This window comes from Microtus oregoni, unplaced genomic scaffold (genome assembly GCF_018167655.1).
Source record: "Microtus oregoni isolate MIOR12 unplaced genomic scaffold, Mior012 000074F_000, whole genome shotgun sequence".
Taxonomy (NCBI): Eukaryota; Metazoa; Chordata; class Mammalia; order Rodentia; family Cricetidae; genus Microtus; species Microtus oregoni.
In genome coordinates, this window is record NW_024543987.1 from 2,352,032 (window position 1) to 2,371,892 (window position 19,861).

The window sequence follows — 19,861 nt, forward strand, 5'->3', positions numbered from 1 at the left end:
TTTATTAGTATTTAGGTATTATCTCTATTGTCATCAATCTAAAATATTAATCAAATACCTAAGAAATTTAAAATACTACATTTACTAAAAAGAAATGATTTTACTTTGCCCAGGAAAAATACAATTTAAATCGATAAAAGATATATGAGTTAATGAGTTTTTTAATTCTAATAGTAGGAATTTATTTGAATAAATTGTGACAACAGTTTTCTTGCAATCAGGTAGAAAATCTTGAGGAAGTAATATTTAATGTGTATCTTTATTTAGGATAGTGTATGGTGTTTATTTTTTCTTGTGCTATTTAATTAAAATTGTCACAAGGGAAAATTTCCCTCACAGATATCATACAGATTTTCTTTTCCTTGGGATATGTTAGATGGTCTTTATAAATAAATTGAACATCTAGAAGCTAAAAAGCTTTGCATTACAAAGAAATGTTACCTTCATTGTATGAATGCACACTTCTTGATATCTTTAATGCAAGAGAAAACTTCCATGGATAGAAAGTCTCAATCATTTTTATTATAAATATCTTCTGAGATCTTGCACATTGAAGTTAAGCTTAAATTCACATTCAGAATGTTTTTAAAGCTGTGAAACTCAATCCTTTTTGTACAAAATAGAAGTGTGAAGAAACTAAATATACTATGAGTTTTTCAATTACATATTTTATTTTCAAATGATTTTTTGAAAGTCACATTTTTATACCTCATCTGTAAAACATTTATTATAAAAATTGAACATTGAGAGTCAGTGTGATGAAATATTTATAAGGTGAGTTAACCTCATAGAATCTATGCGGCCCCTAAAGAAATTAAAGTTACAAGGCAGTTGTTTATAAGGTTCCTTTTTGAAAGTATTGAAAGTTTAATTGCAAAAATTAATAACTGACTCAACACATACAACATGAAAAGCATAGTTCATGATGGAAATTAATTTACTGCTTCCTCAGACTGACTAAAGTGATATTAAAGTTACAGAAATTATGGTCTCAATATAATTAACTTTCTAGTCATTCGTGGCTTTCTATTAAATCTTGGAAATTTGAAATCATTAGGAATTTTTAGGGATCTAAATAACTTTTTAAATAATCAACATACTTTTTCTCTGTACCCCATAATCTTCATATGTTAAAGGTTTCACTTATCCACCCACCTCACTATTGAAATATTAGTCTTTTATTTTCAACTGGAAAACTAAAATGGTTACAGCTGACTTGCACTTCATTTTCTATGGTCTTATTGGAGTGAAATGGGATAGATTATTACAAAGTACTATCATACAAGATATGGAAGAATTAACCATATTCATTGAGAGATGATTATTTTCAGCCTTCCTATCACAGCATGATTATTTCTTTGTGGGATCCATTGCCTCAAAAGATTTCAGAACTGTATTTGTGTAATTAATTTTTGTATTTTATATTAATTAATAGCCTGTAACTATCCATTTCAAAAGACAACCAGTATTAGAGTTCATATGAACTACCATTTCTAGTGCTCTCTTTGAAATGTCCATATTAGTTTATGTGTCCTTGCCCTTTCAGTACTGTCTCCATGTACTATCTTGGAAAGTATGGTTAATGCTATATTCCTGTTTTTTTTTATTTTTTTATGGTGTACATAATTCAGCTGCCTCCTTTTTCATACCAAGTCATAACCATGCACACACAGATTTTAGAAGGATAAAGAATTCACAAGTTCCCCCCAACCCTGTTTTGTTTTATAACTTTGAAAAACATTAAATGGCAGTTAGAAGTAGAGAATAATATAACTAGCAAATACACATAGTCCAGCACGTCATATTGACATCTTGAAATTTTGTCTTATTTTATTTTTTATTTTTTAAAAAATCTTATTTCACATATTAATTACAGTTCCCTCTCCCTCCAGTCCATCCGTTCCCCAAACCTTCTACCCACCCCAACCCTATTCACTTCTCAGAGAGGGTAAGGTGTCCCATGGGGAGTCAACAAAGTCTGTCACATCACTTGAAGCAGGACCAAGGCTCTCCCACCTGTATCTAGGCTGAGCAAGGCATCCTTCCATAGGGAATAGGCTCTAAAGAGTCAGGTCATGCACTAGGGAGAAATACTGGTTCCATTGCTACTGGCCTCACAAAATGCCCAAGCCACACAACTGCTATCCACATTCAGAAGGCCTAGTTGGGTCTTATGCAGGTTCCCCAGCATAAGTCTGGAGTGAGTGAGCTCCCCCACTTGCTCAGGTCAGCTGTCCTGTGGGTTTCTCCATCATGGTCTTGGCCCCTTTGCTCATAATATCGCTCTTCCACTTTTAAGCCTGGACTCCAAGAGCTCGGCCCAGTGCTTAACTGTGGATCTCTGCATCTGCTTCCATCAGTTACTGGATGAAGGTTCTATGATGACAATTAAAGTAGTCATCAATCTGATTACAAGGCAAGGCCGTTAAGTACCGTCTCCTCTATTGCTTAGATTCTTAGCTATTTCCCTGTGTCTTGTAACTGTGACTAATATGACAATGAACAAAGCAGTGCAGATAACTCTCTGAGATAGTGATTTTATTTCCTTTGGACATATGTACAGAGATTGGATTGCTGGTTAATATGGAAATTCTAATTTTAATTTTAAGAGTAAACTCATTTTTCAAAATTATTATACTAATTTATATTCCCATGAAAAATAATTAAGAGATTCCATTTCTCAACATTCTTGATAGGATTTTTGACATTTTGATAATTGTCATCATAACAGTAGGAAGATAATACCTCATTCTGACTTTAAGCCTCCCCAAGAACTAGTGATAGTGACCATTTCTCTCTATTTTGGAAAAATGTCTAGTCAGGTCTTTTGCTCAATTTTCATTGGATTATTTGATTTTTCTGTTTTATTCATTTGACATGCAAGTTCTTTACATATTTTAGTTAACAATTCATTATGGATATATATATTTTTAAAATATTTTCTTTTTCCTATTCCATTTTTAATTTCTTCTGGGAGTTCTGAGGATGGAACCTAGAGATTTACATGTGCTTCTATTTCAGTGTTTTGTTGATAATTTATTTTGTTATGCAGAAACATTTTTAAATTGATGCAGTTCCACTTGCTGTTTTTGTGGCCTCCATTTTTAATTATATGTATGTAAGTTTTTTATTGTATTGTATTTTTCCTATTTGGAATTTTATTTGATTAATTTTATTTCAGCTTTTTATCTTTTGAATAATCTGTGCATTTATTTCTTTAGAATTCGTAGTAATGCTTGACTTAATCTAATCCTTCATTATGTTTGTAAGAATTTAGTGATAGGGAAATATGGTAAAAGTAAAGCATTTCATTACTGCTTTGTTAACTAAGAGACAGTTATATGTTTGTTAAATATCCTACCTTAGTATACCACAGTATTATTGATCAGTGTATTGTAACCACCTAAACAGATAATATGTTGCAAATGGAATTATACTCTTCATATGTGGCTGAGCGGTGTTAGTGCACGCCTTTAATCCCAGCACTTGGGAGGCAGAAGCAGATGGATCTCTGTGAGTTTGTGGGCAGCCTGGTCTACAAGAGCTAGTTCCAAGACAGGCTCCAAAGCTGCAGAGAAAGCCAGTGTTGAAATACCAAAAACAAACAAACAAAAAAATCTTCAAATATATGGATACATTGTATCACTATGTGCAACAGAGGGACAATGATTGTAGGTGAGTTCAACAAAGATAAAAAAAAAATCACAGAAATGGACCATTTGTTAAGTAGAAAAGAACATTAGGGATTATCTAATTTCATTTGCTTCCATTTCAGTCTACGGGTAATAACTGTTAACATTCGCATGTTCTGTAATTTACAAAACAGTTCCATGTCACTTGATGTTCATAGACAACAGAGTTGTTATTATTGTGATACTCATGACAACTCTGTGAGGTAAGTATAAACATTCCCATTATTTTTTAATCTACTAATTATGGTTGTCTATTCAAAAGGAAATTCATTGTTTTTCCTTTTATTATAGAGTGTGGCTTATTGTAGAAGATAGAGGCATTAAGCATAATAGCAAAAATATTCAGTAATTAACTACACTGAAAGACATTTTTATAGTTACAGTTTTATTGCCAAGTAACTGTCTAGTTGTGTGAATTACTTACCTACTTTATTTCTGTATTTCTTACCTGTGAAGCTGTGAGGGCTGTCTACTATGGCTATACCCATCCACACACTTCCATTCTTTTTGTATTCTTTTCTCTGTTACCACTTATAATCCCATATAAGCAGATGAAAATATTAGGAAATTCTGAGAATAACTGGCCCTTATAAGTAAAATAGCTAAGCTGTCTCTTTCTCAAAGTAATGATTACAGGAATACAAGCAAGACTGTGATAATTGAGCTGTTCAAAATGGTGGATAATATGCAGAAAAACTGTGCAAGATCCAGACAAAATCGCAACATAGAGGGCATGAAGGTGAATATGTAAGCCCACCGGTAGCTGAGGGATTAGTAACCATTGATGGCTGTTGGGAGAGGGAGGGTCGAGAACATTGTAATAATATGACTTCTGGTAGGCTGCTCACACAACAGAACCAGTCACAATCCCAAGACAAGCTGGGCAACAAACTACACTTGCTGGCAAAACAGTAAAAAAAGCAAAAGAAGTAATCTCAAAATTGTAAAGGAAGGAATAGAAGGATGGAGAGGGCAGTAAGGGAAGTAGCTGAGGGGGTGAATATAAATTCTCAAAGAATTAATTTTAAAATGGGTGGATGCACTGTTGAGGAAGAGCTTTCCCCCATCTGCCTTATATCTCAAGAGCACATAGGATGAAATCCCAAAGAGCTAAGCAATAACATGCTGGTAATGCCTGTATATTAACCCATGGGTAACTTTTTTGCACTAACAAGTCAGCTTTCGGTCTTTAAAAGTGAAGCTATTGTTATTTCACCTTTCTCCTGTATTTAGCTACCTCCCACATCCCTAAAGAAGCCCCCCTTTCCCATTTCCCTATCAGATGAATTATACCCTGATACTTGCCTTTATCCATATTACAGAGTATTTTATTTTTAAAAAAAATATTTTACTCATGTTCTCCCTCCTTCTGCTCCTCATTGGGACCTTGGGAGCTCAGTCCAGTGCTCCAGTGTGGGTCTCTGTCTCTGTCTCCATCCATCACCAGATGAAGGTTCTATGATGATATGCAAGATATTCGTCAGTATTGCTATGAGCAAAGAAGTCGGGACCACGAGGGGTGCACCCACCCACTGAGACAGTGGAGCTGATCTACTGGGAGCTCACCAAGGCCAGCTGAACTGTGACTGAAAAAGCGTGGGATAAAACTGGACTCTCTGAGCATGGCGAACAATGAGGGCTGATGAGAACCCAAGGACAATGGCACGGGGTTTTTTTTTTTTAATTTATTTATTTATTAAGGATTTCTGCCTCGTCCCCACAACCGCTTCCCATTTCCCTCCCCCTCCCCCGATCAAGTCCCCCCCCCCTCATCTGCTCGAAGAGCAATCAGGGTTCCCTGACCTGTGGGAAGCCCAAGGACTGCCCACCTCTATCCAGGTCTCGTAAGGCTGAGCATTCAAACTGCCTAGGCTCCCACAAAGCCAGTACGTGCAGTAGGATCAAAAACCCACTGCAATTGTTCTTGAATTCTCAGTATTCCTCATTGTCCGCTATGTTCAGCTAGTCCGGATTTATCCCATGCTTTTTCAGACCTAGGCCAGCTGGCCTTGGTGAGATCCCAATAGAACATCCCCATTGTCTTAGTGTGTGGGTGCACCCCTCGTGGTCCTGAGTTCCTTGCTCGTGCTCCGTCTCCTTCTGCTCCTGATTTGGACCTTGAGATTTCTGTCCGGTGCTCCCGTGTGGGTCTCTGTCTCTGTCTCCTTTCATCGCCTGATGAAGGTTAATATTCCTGAGGATGCCTATGTGTTTGTCTTTGGATTCACCTTATTTAGCTTCTCTAGGAACATGAATTATAGGCTCAATGTCCTTGGTTTATGGCTAGAAACCAAATATGAGTGAGTACATCCCATGTTCCTCTTTTTGGGTCTGGCTTACCTCACTCAGGGTTTTGAACCTACATAATGTGCTGGCGTTGTGGGAGCCTAGCCAGTTTGGATGTTCACCTTCCTAGAAATGGACGGAGGGGGGAGGACCTAGGACTTACCACAGGGCAGGGAAATCTGACTGCTCTTTGGGCTGGAGAGGGAGGGGGGGAGGAGTGGGGGGAGGGGGAGAAGGGTGGGAGGAGGGGGAGAAGGGTGGGAGGAGGGGGAGAAGGGTGGGAGGAGGGGGAGGGAAATGGGAGGCTGGGAGGAGGAGGAAATTTGTTTTTTTTTTCTTTTCTCAATAAAAAAAAAGAAATAAAAAAAAAGAAAAGAAACATGTAGAGTAGGAATGATATCTTAGGAACACACTGTAAACATTTTCCATAATTAAAGGTCTCTATGTAGAAAATAAAGCACCTGTGGGTTCAAAAAAAAAATATTTTATTTTTTTCTCCCTTTGAAACCCACAACGTCTTCTCCAAGACCTAAATTTAACCACATGCTTTTTATACTTGAGGATGTATGAACATATTTTTTTTAAAAAATTAAAAGTAAAGTTCATACTCCTAGCCTCCTTGAGGATAAAATGTCTTCCTGGTATGTCTAAGAAGATATGCAATTTTAAAAATTTCATATGTCCATTAAGAAGCTATGAAAAAGGAAGACGAAAACAGAGAAGAAATGAGACATTTTTATTTTCTTAATTGCCTTATTTCAACTTTATACTCTGTAGCACACCATACCACATTTACTTGCAACTGAAATACTCTATAACGTTAGTGTTAGAGTAGGCTGCCTTCAACTTCAACCCTTCCCTAGGAAAGTGAAGAAAATTTAATTAGTTGTTAAAATTTTGCCACCCTGTAGTGCAGGAGCCTTGAAATAAATACAAACTTTATTCTCCTTTAAACACAAGCAAAATTTCCTAACAGCCTAAGGTTTTCATATTTTTATAAAACAAGTCCTTATTGCTGGCCTGCTTTCTTTCCCACTGCATAACCTGCACATACCTTATCCTATAACAAAATATGTGTCCATGTTCCTTACTGATTTTTGCCGTTGTTCAGTTTTTTTTAAAAAAAAAAAAACAACCAGAATTGTTTTTTTATCTTTTTTTTTCTTTTCTTTTTCAGAATTGTTATTTTGCCCTGAATTCCCAGTATTCTCATTTGAAAGCCATTTAGGCCAGCTAAAATACCATCTCTTCCCCAGAGAGATAAGCCAGAATTATGAACCGTAATTTATCGCCTTCTGATGGACCTTTTCATTAATATTATATTGTCTACATTATCTTATTGTTTTCTCTCCCACTAAATAAGGAAATCCCAGGATTAAGTTTAATGTATCTCTGATCACTCAAAGGTGCCTAACACTACATTTCAAAAATACTAAAACGTCTTATGGCAAACTGTGACTTGAATGTATAGAGAGAGTGTAGATGGAGTCTGTGCTTTCCTTTCCCAGCTTTCCAGACCTCAAGAGTTGCACAGAAATGAATTACAACACTATTTGGCTCAGGCATATTCCTAGCTAGTTCTTACATGTTAAATTAACCCATTTCTACTAATCTACATGTTACCACGAGGCTGTGGCTTACCAGTAATGTTCTGGCATCTTTCTCCCTTGGCAACTGCATGGTGTCTCTTTGACCCTGCCTACTCTCTATATCTCTGTTTGGATTTCCTGCCTGGCTTTACTTTGCTAAGCTATTGGCCGAAACAGCTTTATTCTTCAACCAGTAAAAGCAAAATATATACAGAATGACATCCCACATCAAGGGAGTGACAAAGTAAAACAATGAAAGAGGCAACTTGTTGCTTGAGTTACTCAGGCATATAAGTCATCTCAGTAGCTTAATAACAGAATTATATAGAGGTGTGAACATACAATATGAATATACTGTATTCAGAGGCTTGCATTGATGGGTCATTTAACATCTTCTAAGATTCATTATTTATAAAAGTATGGTATCAACACTAAAATTAGACTGATGAAAATCTAAGGCAGTTATAAAAATACAGTTTCATAAAATACAATTGTATACAGTATTAGAGACCTATACTATTTCTTTTTATGTATTTAATAACCTGTGTAATGTTCTTGAGAGTATAATATACATATATTAATGAGAAGTGCTGTTTATTCAGGGTATTAAATAGTGCTTAAAACTTGTCGACCAGTACATGGTATACCAGTAGTAGTGTGTAGGAATAGAATAAATTTTGTGTGTTCTGTGCTCAGTATAGCAAAGATATCATTATTTTACAAAAATGATAATTAATTATAATCTATAATACAGCTCATCTCTAAAATGGTATTTCTGTGTATATATGTTTTGAAATACGAAGTGATCAAAATTGGAGGAACAATCGTCACTTAATGAATACATTCTCATTAAGAATTACGTGCATAAAATTCAAATTGCATGATTTAAAGAAGCAATATATGGATAAGGATGAAGAATTGCAAATTTCATTTTGCATATAGAGCAAAAGACAACTTAAGCTATTGAAAAGAATTTGGGGAATGTATACTGTTCTAAAACCAACTTTTAAAAACTAAATTTAATTTAAACATGAAAAACTAGAACATAAGAGTTATATCTTTCCATACCATGGGTATGTTCATAAGAATGTAGATTTTTCTATATACAACACTATTTTCTTTTAAAACCTTGAAATACATTTTTAGGACAATATTTAGCCCCAAGTGTTAATAAAACCTACACTTTGAGAAGCAAGTGTTTTAACATCCTATTTTTAAGGAAGTAAAATAACTTACTAATAAAATTAATCCTCCAAATTACCTGGGGCTGTTTAAATATTTACCATGATAAAAACAAATTACATAAAATTCGTGCTTAAAAATATCATATAATTATTTAGCTTTTATTATTTTCTGTGATAACAGGTTATTATGTACTGACTCTGTTTCTTGGTTTTGTTATACAGTATTTAATATACTGTGACCTTGTCCTTGATAAAAGTCTATGGCTTTCATTAAGAATCAAGCCAACATAGGCAAAACAAAGAAGAGATACAAACAAGTATATAAGTGTCTATTCAAAATAGTGAACTATTAAATAAGTTTAGTGGATGAAAAAAATCAAGTGATAAATTGTGTGAATGTATGCACCATGAGATTCTAAGGAGCACCATGAGATTCTAAGGAATGCAGGACTGTTTAGAGTAAGCCAGTAACAATGTTTTTAAACCAGGTTACTAGTTTGTGAATTCTGTACACTTCATTTTTAATTTGGTTAATTTTTCCTCTTATATAATAATCTTAATCTTGATAAATAAACTTTTTCTAAAAATGCCATCTCATCAAAATCCTCTTGACAGTCTCCATTTGTGAGCCTACTGAATCTATATTACTGGACATGAAACCCATGGCTGCATTTTAGCTTGGACTCTTGAGTAATTCTTGCACGGAAAACTAAAATTTGAACTTGATTACATTAAGTGTGTTTGACTGCAGTTGCCTTGCTCTTGTACAAATGTCTTTATATGTGCTGCCACTTAAAAGCAACCACTACTAATTGTTTTTAGGTAGAATTTGGCTGCTTTCTCCTCTGCTCTTTGAGCCCTATAATTTTGTCAATTAAACTAATCAAAGGAATTCCAAATGTTTTTATTTAATATTTAAGGCTTTATACACAAACACTTAAAAATTTTAAAAATATCAATTGAAAATTCATTTTTAAAAAAAGTTCACTTACAATCATTTAGCTATGTTTATGTGAAATGGTAAGTTTAATTCTAACATTTGTATATGCTTTATTACTCTGGTTGAAAATTTTAAGTACCTTGGTCACCTGATATATATTTCTTTAGACTTTTGCTTAAAAGATTACATCAGAATAATTGGGCATGTACCACAATTTCATTTTTCCAAATACCATTAAATCTACAACTATAAGTGTAATAAGTTGAGGTAATATACCACAGCTGATGAAAAGTTTTGCAGGTTTGAAATTTGACTGATACAAGGAATACTGTAATGTAGTTTTATTGAATTTTATAGTAAGGGTATTAACTTTTAAAAATAAATACTTGCTCTTTCACATAATTTTGTGGCATTTATGCTTTACAAGACATTAAACTTTAAATGTCATGAAAACTGTGGATTCCTGTGTAAGTTTTGGCACATCTGTGCAAATGCTATGTGATTTGCTTTTCTTTCTGTTGCTGTAATAAAATACTTGAACATGAAGTAACTTAGGGGAGAAAAGGGCTATTTCATTAAATAATCCAGCTACAGTCCATCATTGTGAGGAAGTCAAGGCAGGACTTTAATCAGCTGATATTAAATTCACAGTGACGAGCAGAGAAATGAATGTTTCCATTCTTACATCATTCAGGAACCTTGCCAATGAAATGGCACCAAGCAGAGCAAACTAGGTCTTCCTATATTACCTTAAGTCAACCTTCTGGACTTGGCCTCAGGCCAACCCAAATGTAGACAATCAGTACTTGAGATTCTCTGCCCAGATAATTCTAGGTCATGACAAGTTGACAATTAAACCATCACAGCATATTATACTCATTTTTTAGTGCCTAGCACAATAGAATAGTAGTTACTCATTCAAGAGGAAAAGACATATATTTTACATGGTCCAATCTGTTTTATATCACTGAACTATTTTACTAAATATATTTTATTACCTCTAGTAATTTTAAATTTCATATTAAAGCATTAGACATATTAATGTAGTTAATATTCTAAATTATTTAGTATGTTTCCACCCATTGCATTATTATCCTCTTATGTCCTCAGATTATTCTTTTTAGGAAGTAGGAATCTCTTCATGTTAAATCCTAGGTCAATATTAGTCATCTTAGATAGTTTCATTCTATCTTAAATCAAAATATAGTCCATTCTTATATATAGTTCCAATCTTATTTGAAATTAGCCATTTTCCAAGAAGTTCTGGAAAATGGTACAAGACAACAAAACTGAAATTTTCATTATTATTAAGTTGATCTTTGTTTCTATTCCTTCTCAGTGAGCATATATACATACATACATACATATATACAGCATCAAGATCGTATAAGGGTGGTTGTTTTTACTTCCTTAGTAATATGTATGTATCTGCTTTCTCCCTCGCTAAATTAATAATTATTAATGATGCAGGTGAAAAAGACATGACTTTTTTGTTTTGTCTTATAAGTCATACAGAACAGGTTTAGCACATTAATGCTATTTACAATAAGCAGTGTTGCTAAAGATACGTTTAAGATTATTTCAACATTTCTTTGTGTTATATCCATATTAGATATGGCGTGAAATTATTATCTTGTATGAGTATTATGCTGCTAGTAGGGTATATAAATTATTAGGCCACTAGTAGAATATTAACTTAAATGATATTTACTTTCTTAAGGAGATTCCCTTTGAAGTTTGAAAGTAAAAGTAATGGATTTTTATTTTTTATTTTTATTTTTTATTTTTTTTAACTTTTTTTTTATTGAGAAAAGGAAAAAAAAAACAAATTTCCTCCTCCTCCCAGCCTCCCATTTCCCTCCCCCTCCTCCCACCCTTCTCCTCCTCCCCCCACTCCTCTCCCCCTCCCTCTCCAGCCCAAAGAGCAGTCAGGGTTCCCTGCCCTGTGGAAAGTCCTAGGTCCTCCCCCCTCCGTCCATTTCTAGGAAGGTGAACATCCAAACTGGCTAGGCTCCCACAAAGCCAGCACATTACGTAGGTTCAAAACCCCGTGCCATTGTCCTTGGGTTCTCATCAGCCCTTATTGTTCGCCATGCTAATTGCCAAACAAGAGTAATATTTTACAATAGCATATTTATTACTCCTTATGTGTCAATCTCTGAGGCAAGCAGTTTATCTCATTTTTCTCACTTAATTCTCAGATCACTCCTATTGGGTCACTACTACTACATATCATGTCTATGGCCAATTTACAAATTTCTTGAAGAAAATGACAACCATTATGTTTCTAAGCAGAAGTCACTTTTACATATTGTGATTTATTGGTGAACAAATAGTTAAGAAAAAATGTAGTTGATTTTTAACTTTTTTTTTACAATTTCAAAGATTCAAATTTATGTAAGAACTATAAACCTGATATTTTAAAATATATAATAGAAAGTAGATTTGATTAGTTTGAGTAGTTAAAAATAGAAAAGTATGAGATTTTGATATCAATGTTGAAATAAATGTTAGTGTATTCTTAATGGTCTAATCATAATAAATCAATGTTTAAAATCTTGGAGATAGTTTGACAGATTTACTTATCATGGGTAAAAATTTTAGATAGAAAATCTCTAATAATTTTTTAAATGTTTCCAAAAGTAATCTTAACATCTATTGCCCCTTGTTATATGTGCTTAAAGTTAGTCAAATTAGAAAATATACTTAAGGCAAAGTAACTGACCATCTAACCTTACCATTGGTTCTACTTGGGTTAAAAAAAAAAGTAAAATTTCCAGATTTTACTCATTCTTATTTGAGTTTTTGCATGGAATGTCAAGAATTTTTCTTAGTACAATTTCTAAAAACATACATTAAAATGGATATTAATTTTTTGAACATAATATTTGTTCTTGTTTTCAGGATTGCACTGTATATGAAACTGAGAATAAAATCCTTCATGTGGTAAGTAGATTTGGATGTATTTTTATCTCCATTAGATAATATTTACTTAGCAATTAAAAGAATATGGCTTGAAAAAAGTAATCCATAATAAAAAAAAAAGATCAACTAACTTACTTTAGTTAAGTATACATTTTAGGAAACCTCTAAAAGAATCAAAACATGTTAGTTATAGTCAACTTGTTTTAGCCAATAGAAAAAAAATGCTCTGATCTAATATTTGAATATTATGAGGCAAGATTTGAGTAAAGTAATCTTGCAAACAGAATTGGAAAGTACAATTTTTCTCAGTAATTTATGATTTAAAAATATACCAGAACAAGGTATTTTCTTCTACAGTGGGAGTAATTTGTCGCTATATTCATTTGGATGAGATATTTCCTAAGAAAATCAAACTCCCTTGCTCTGATCTTGTACTCAAGAACTAATCTATCTAGAAATTTGTCATTATTTGTTAAATCCATTCATTTCTTTGGTTACTTTTTTTACATTTATTCATTTTGTTGATGATGGGGGAGATATGAATACATGCCACAGTATGCATGTACAGATCAGAGGACAATCTGATTGGAAGTTTGCTAATTTTTTTTATGAGAAGTGAGGTGTTGTTAAATTATACTCAGAGAAAAGGTATCTCTTGTTGTTAGTAAACACCTTGATGACTTTTGCCCTTTCTTTAGGGTGATCTCAGGAAAGAAGAACTGATGTACTCTTCTCTATTTTAGCCTAGGAAAAAACAATAACTATCCCTCTTTTTAGGTACTGCTATCCATAGGCTCTGGAGAACAGGAAGGAAATAATAGCATATGTGTTTGTGTGTGTGTGCGTGTGTGTGTATGTTTTCCAATCATTAGTTTAATTTTTTAAGCATATTATAGGTTAAGTAGTAATCCTGAATTTCATTCAAAATATGAAACTGGTGTATGCACATATATACATGTAACACACACACACATGCGGAGTTCAGAGGAAACTTGTAGGAGTGGCTTCTCTCCTACAATGTGTGTTCCAGAATTCAAATTTAGGTCATCAGGCTTTCCCCACTGAGCCATCTCACCTACTCAAAAATCTAAACTTTTTGACCACATTTCTGAAGCTGCTGACATTGTAAGTGGAAAATTCCTTATCTGACTTCATATGATGGGGCCCATTCAACATTGAGGCTCACAACACAACTAATCCAACATCACCAAGGAAAAGATGACTCTCTCAGACCTCACCAACAGCTGTGCTATATCTTTTTCATGTAGCTAATGCAAGAATACCTACAAAGAATAATGAAATGGTGTATGTGCGGGCCAGCCGCAGGTTTCACATGAGACCTGTGGACATTACTTACAGTTGTTCATTTCTTGCTTTAATTTTGTTTATTCCTTCTGTAATATAAAGATATTGCTAAAAATACCCCCAAAATATCTGTAGATAATCTGTTTGTGTCAGGGTGAAAAAGGATAAAGATACGTTTATCTATAATACGGAATGTAAACTGTTGACAAAATGGACAGCAGTGTAAAGCACAAAACTTCTCCAGGAGAACGTGGTATTGCAATGACCACTGTGTATGACATAAAGAAACAGAAGGATGAACTGTTGAAGTACTGTGCTAAAATGCTGAACAAAATGCCACATAAATTAAAGACTGGAAATCTCAAGTTATGTATTTAAATAGCGGAGCCACTACATTGCTATCAGCACCTTCCAATTACTGTGCTCATCATGATGAAACAAGGGCTGATCTACCTCAATGAACTGAAACTTAAAAGGAACTGTATTTCCTAAGCTAGGTGCAGAAGTTTAAAGCATGACTCAGCATGAAAATTTTCAAGATTTGTTGTGATAAAGCTTCTGCCTATGCGAAAATGAAAATATTCATTGAAGTGGCTATAAAAGATTATATCATCATTGGGACTCTAGTTGTTCATTCGTTGGCTGGTAGTAGAATAGTCAAAATGGTCCTGAATCAAGATGATCATGATAATAGTTACAATCAAGATGACATTTTTAATACAGCAGAGAAAATGCCTACTGTTGACACAGTAAAAAGAGATAGTGGGCTTTTTGGAGGAATAGAGAAATGTGCATTTATAACAGAATAAGAAATCATAGTAGTTCATAAGCTCAAGAAGAGACTTCTAAGACAAAATCTGTTTTTAATGGGTTAAATGACTCTGGAAGAAACAATAAAAAAAACTATCCAGTACTGTGCTGTCTTATCTCTAGGAGACCTACTTCTTGATCCTGTAACTGAAAATTTTTATGATGATTTAAGAAGAAAAAAATCATTGGTCTCTGAATGGCAAATCAGATTTTATAGTATTTTGGATTACATAAAATATTCTGATATGATTGAAACCAAGATTTGCATAAGGAGAGATAGACATTTTGCCTTACACCTTTAATCCCAACACTTGGAAGGCAGAGGTAGGCAGAAGTCTGTAAATTCATGCCTAACCTCATCTGTATAGTAAGTTCCCAAGAATGTCAGAAGTGAGACCCTCTCATTAAAAAAAAAATGTATAAGTAACAAAAGCAAAGTTCAAATGATACATATAGTATAACATTGTTTGAATATATTTATACTACAGAAAATGTCTTGAAGATGTTTGTAATAGACTAGATCTTCTTTTGTCTGGTAGGAATGGGATGGCAGTTGTCAAAGAGGAAGGAAATGCTCAAGTGTGGAAAGCTATAATACCTTAGGAATTCCCTAAGGAAATATAGGTATCGTTGTGCCCTTTAACACACCTGGGAAAACTAGAGAGCTAAGCAAAGTTATGAGGTGTCTATTCTTAAATTAGGTCAATATGTAAGGATTAGCTTTTAAAAAGAAAGAGAAAGAAAATATGTTCTAATACACTATAATATTAAAATAATCCTACTTCATGAAGTAGACTTATTAAGTTTGTTTAATGTCCACAATAAGAGTCAACAGAACACTGCCTATTTTTTTAAAAGATACCATATTATAAAGAAGGCATGTCCACTGTAAACAGAGACCACCAAGTGAGCTAAGACAAATGATTGTAGTAAAAGTAACCAAACAGAAATAGAAGTAAGACTACACTAAAATCATTAAAATGAAAATCAGATGTTAAAGATAATATGAGAGGGAGACACAAAGTGGACTTCGATAGTACAGTACTAAGATATTTACATATTTGGAAAATGGAAATATGAGAGCAAGCTTTTAGAAGACAGGTTTTAGTTCTCATCACTGTTTCTAAGGAAGAAAGCAATAATAAAGGCTATAATAGAAAAATTTTGGACTAGAAATTTATATATTCACTAAAGTTAGAAAATGTGTTGAAAGGATAATTATTTCAAGATATATTCATAGTAACAGTTCATAATTATAATGGCAAGAAGTAACTTTGCATCCATTCAACAGAGGGACTAGAGGAAAAGAAGCTCATTTTTGTGGTAAATGTCTATAATTCCAGCAGCTGAGAAATTGAGGGAGGAGGATTATGAGCTCCAAGGTACCTGGGCTATATATTGAGACTGTCCCAGATAAGAGAGAGAGAATATGAGTATGAGTATATTTCCATAAGACAGTGGATGAAAAATTGTAATTATTTTAAAGAAAAGCAATGGCCAAAGCTAATTTGCAGAAACAAAATTTAAAAGCATGTTTTTAGATTAACAAGGTTGCTAAAGTAATTTCTTGATAAATACGTTAAAATAAAATTATTAAATAAGTGAACAAAGTAAGCCAAATTCCAGAATAGGAAAGTATAAGATGACGAAGAATACATGATAAAAAAACACAGATGAGATGACTAAGAGCAAAAAAAAAAAAGGATATAAAAGTGCTAATTATTTTTAAATTACAGTTTTAACTATTAAAAGATAATGTGCATATTCTGAGTTTTGTATATTTTTAAAGTGACAATCTCCTAATTGCATATTAAATTATAACATCTAATCAGAGGCAGTTACCCTCAGATACCAAGTAATTTTAATAAAGCAGTAAAAAAGTGTTTTCTATCTATTCCTAAACATACTTTTAAACATACTCATGTACTGACAGAAATCTTCATGAAAATAGAATGGGCTTAATTTATTGCTATCCATGTATACTACCAATGCCTTTTAGGAAAGCAAGTTTGACATATATTAATTCTAATATTTGCATGGTATTTTACAATTGCTTCTGCCGTTACTTTGAGTGCTATATACAAACTAAACTCATTTTGGTTCTCAGGAAAAATTACTATCATCTCTCTTTTATAGATGAATAAATTTAAGCATATAATGGTTAAATTTCTTGAAATGACAGAAATGATTTATAATCAGTTTCTCTACTCCTAAGGTTCAGGGAAAAATCATTGAAGAGATGGTGGAAATATTGTAAGAACCAGTGGATTGGGATGCCTGCCACTAGATACTGTCTTATAGACATGATAGGGAAGCTACACCTAGGAAATCTCAAAGTATGGTGCCTTATCAAACCTGAATAATAGTAGCATCAGTTGACATTGCCAGTGTGGATGGAGGAAATTTCACTAGGTCCCACCCCTAGATGATGAGCCACAGATAGTCAGTGGCTGCTAAGAGAATAATCAGTTTTCTCCAGGGTCAAGTTCCCTGAAAGGTGCTCCAATCTCAAGTGGTCATTCCTAAACATAAATGCAATTCAAAATATACCTAGTAGCTTAGGTGAAGGCGCTCAAAGAATTGGATAGGTGAGAGGGGGAGGTGAAATTATATATATATATATATATATATATATATATATATATATATAGTATTTATGTATGAAATTCTCAAAAATCCATATTCCTATACTTTCCTAGGAATAAAATCTAGAATAAATTGTGGAATACAATAATATTTTCTATAGGAAATGTTCAAATAATCATAATACATAATAATGAAAAATAAGAAATGGAGTAATACTACAGTCAACTATGGTACATTAATAGTACATAATATTTACTACTCATGATTATTACCTGAAAATTTTCAGGAATATATAATTTATGTTATAATTTATGAATAAATTATATTAGTATCCCAATAATATTCATTGACCAGTGTTAAGATTCTAAATTATAATGCTAAGTAAATCATGCATAGAGTAAGTCCTTACTGCTAAAATTTTAAAAGTGAATATTCAGGAATAGTAGTATAGTAAATAGAATTTACTGTATTTGCTTGGAAAGATGAGAACTGAATTTTTAGCTTCAAGTAATTTCCTATTTTCAATTATTTATAGTATGTTTATAATAAAAACAAGAGAATTATATATTTTATTCTACTTTATTCATGCTTCTGATGGGATCTAAGGCTTAATTTCATATTCATATGGGTAAAACAGTAAAAACTGGTTTGAATATGACTTAAGGACAATTTTGATATATCGCATTTCTCATTAAAATCGGAGTAGTCTGTGAAAAAGTATTGCGGAAGGGAATTTGCTTGTAGTGTCTAATAGGGATGTGTATCAATGTAAATCATGACCAAGAAAGAAAAGATACTGAACAACCTAGGATTTGGGGGTTTTGCGTTAGATCCAATTGTCAAAACTGAATGAGACCATGAAACACATTTCAGATAATTGATGTAGTATATACTGGAGTGATAAAAATTTTCTTATAAGTCATGTTCCTTGGAATGTTGGGGACCATCTGCTTTGCTTTGCTGGCACCATTGTTTTATATGTTAAAATGGCATCAGAGTATCTGGGATTTTCTTTAGTTCCATGCTTTTATACCTCACTCCCCCCTTTCTCCGTAGTCTTTGTGACTGATCTCCTCCACAACCTATTTTACTCACTTTTATTTAACTTTGGTAATAAATGTTGACTACTTTCTGCATGTTAAGTATTTGTTTTACTTCACAAATGTTTTGTGTAAGTTTTCATATCGGCAAGTTTATTGATTTTTCTAAAAATTCATCTGGCCTGGGATTCTTGTGCATCCTCTGCTGTCTAGACTAAAGTTCACAAGGTCAACAGTTGGATATAAGAGGGGAGCCTGCCAAAGGATGTGAAGAGCTCATTTCAGCCTTTGTCCTCACATTGATATGATATATTAAAAACAGCCTTCTTCTGCTGATGATCCCAAACCTTAAAGATTCTTTAAGTAGTTGTGTAACAGCATGTCTCACAATGGAATAAAAGTGATGATATTTAATCTCTTAGAGCTTTCTTGAATTCAGTAGAATGCTAATGACTTTCAAATTCATATAATTTTATATTGATCTTCAGAAGTTCTCTGATGTGTGAAAAGGCAGCTTTTATCAATTATAACCCAGAATCCTCTCCTAAAGCTGCTATCTTGTTCTAAATGCAAATTGAATTTCTGTATGCTTGAAATTCCAGTGTGACTATTGCACTCAGGCATGTAAGTTCTAGTTATTCTCATTAATATGATTTCTAATACTGAGGTTTTTTTAGATGAAAAGCACTAGGAGGTTGCTTGACATGTATTACAGTTAATGTAAGCGATCCTACTAACTTGACATGTATTACAGTTAATGTAAGTGATCCTGCTAACTTGGCCCCAGTTCACGCCTTGTTGTCAACCTAAAGATACATGGTTACACTATTACTGAGCCAGAAATTGGTTTCTGGAGTTTGTATTGGATTTTGACACTTTGGTTATTATTAACATTATAAACCATTTTAATCTTATTTTAATCTCTTGGCCTGAAGAGACGGCTAAAGAGTTAAGAGTACTTGCTACTCCTGCAGAGGATCTAGGTTTGGGTCCCAGCACCTACACTGTAGTTCCCAATCATCTGTAACCCTAATTCCAAGGGATTCAATACCTTCTTCTGGCATTCTTGGGTGCCAGGCACATTCATGTTGCACAGACATACAATCAGGCAAAGCACTCATATAACATAAAATAAAAATAAATCTTTTTTTAAAATTAACTCTTCTATAACTGTTACCCATACCAAAAGGACAAAGGAGGAATGCAAGTGTAATATGATAGAAGTAGTAAGTATTTGCCTTTCCTACGACAAAAGGAGAAACATAGTCTTAAATATTACAGCTGACATAAAGAAGATAACCTGGTATTGCTGTTTCTTTTTATGATGTGTATAGACAGTAGTATATTTATATAAGTGTTCTTGGTGATGTTATATTTGCTGAACGTATTATACATCACAGACTACTTTAATATTTAGACTGAATCTAAGGGTATAATCATTGTCCTCATAAAGGATTTGTTTATATTGAGTACCATCATAATATAGTAGAAAGGGCACTGATGA

At 33.4% G+C, this 19,861-nt stretch overlaps 1 protein-coding gene across 5 annotated transcripts in view; it reads left to right on the forward strand.

The window, feature by feature from the left end:
* The window catches only part of LOC121441191 (connector enhancer of kinase suppressor of ras 2), a 217,155-nt gene that overhangs the window by 55,102 nt on the left and 142,192 nt on the right, over positions 1–19,861 (forward strand). For all 5 annotated transcript variants that reach the window (XM_041642326.1, XM_041642327.1, XM_041642328.1 and 2 more), the window contains exon 5: positions 12,596–12,637. In XM_041642326.1, coding sequence (XP_041498260.1) covers positions 12,596–12,637 — 42 coding nt within the window. The remainder of the gene's footprint in view (positions 1–12,595; positions 12,638–19,861) is intronic.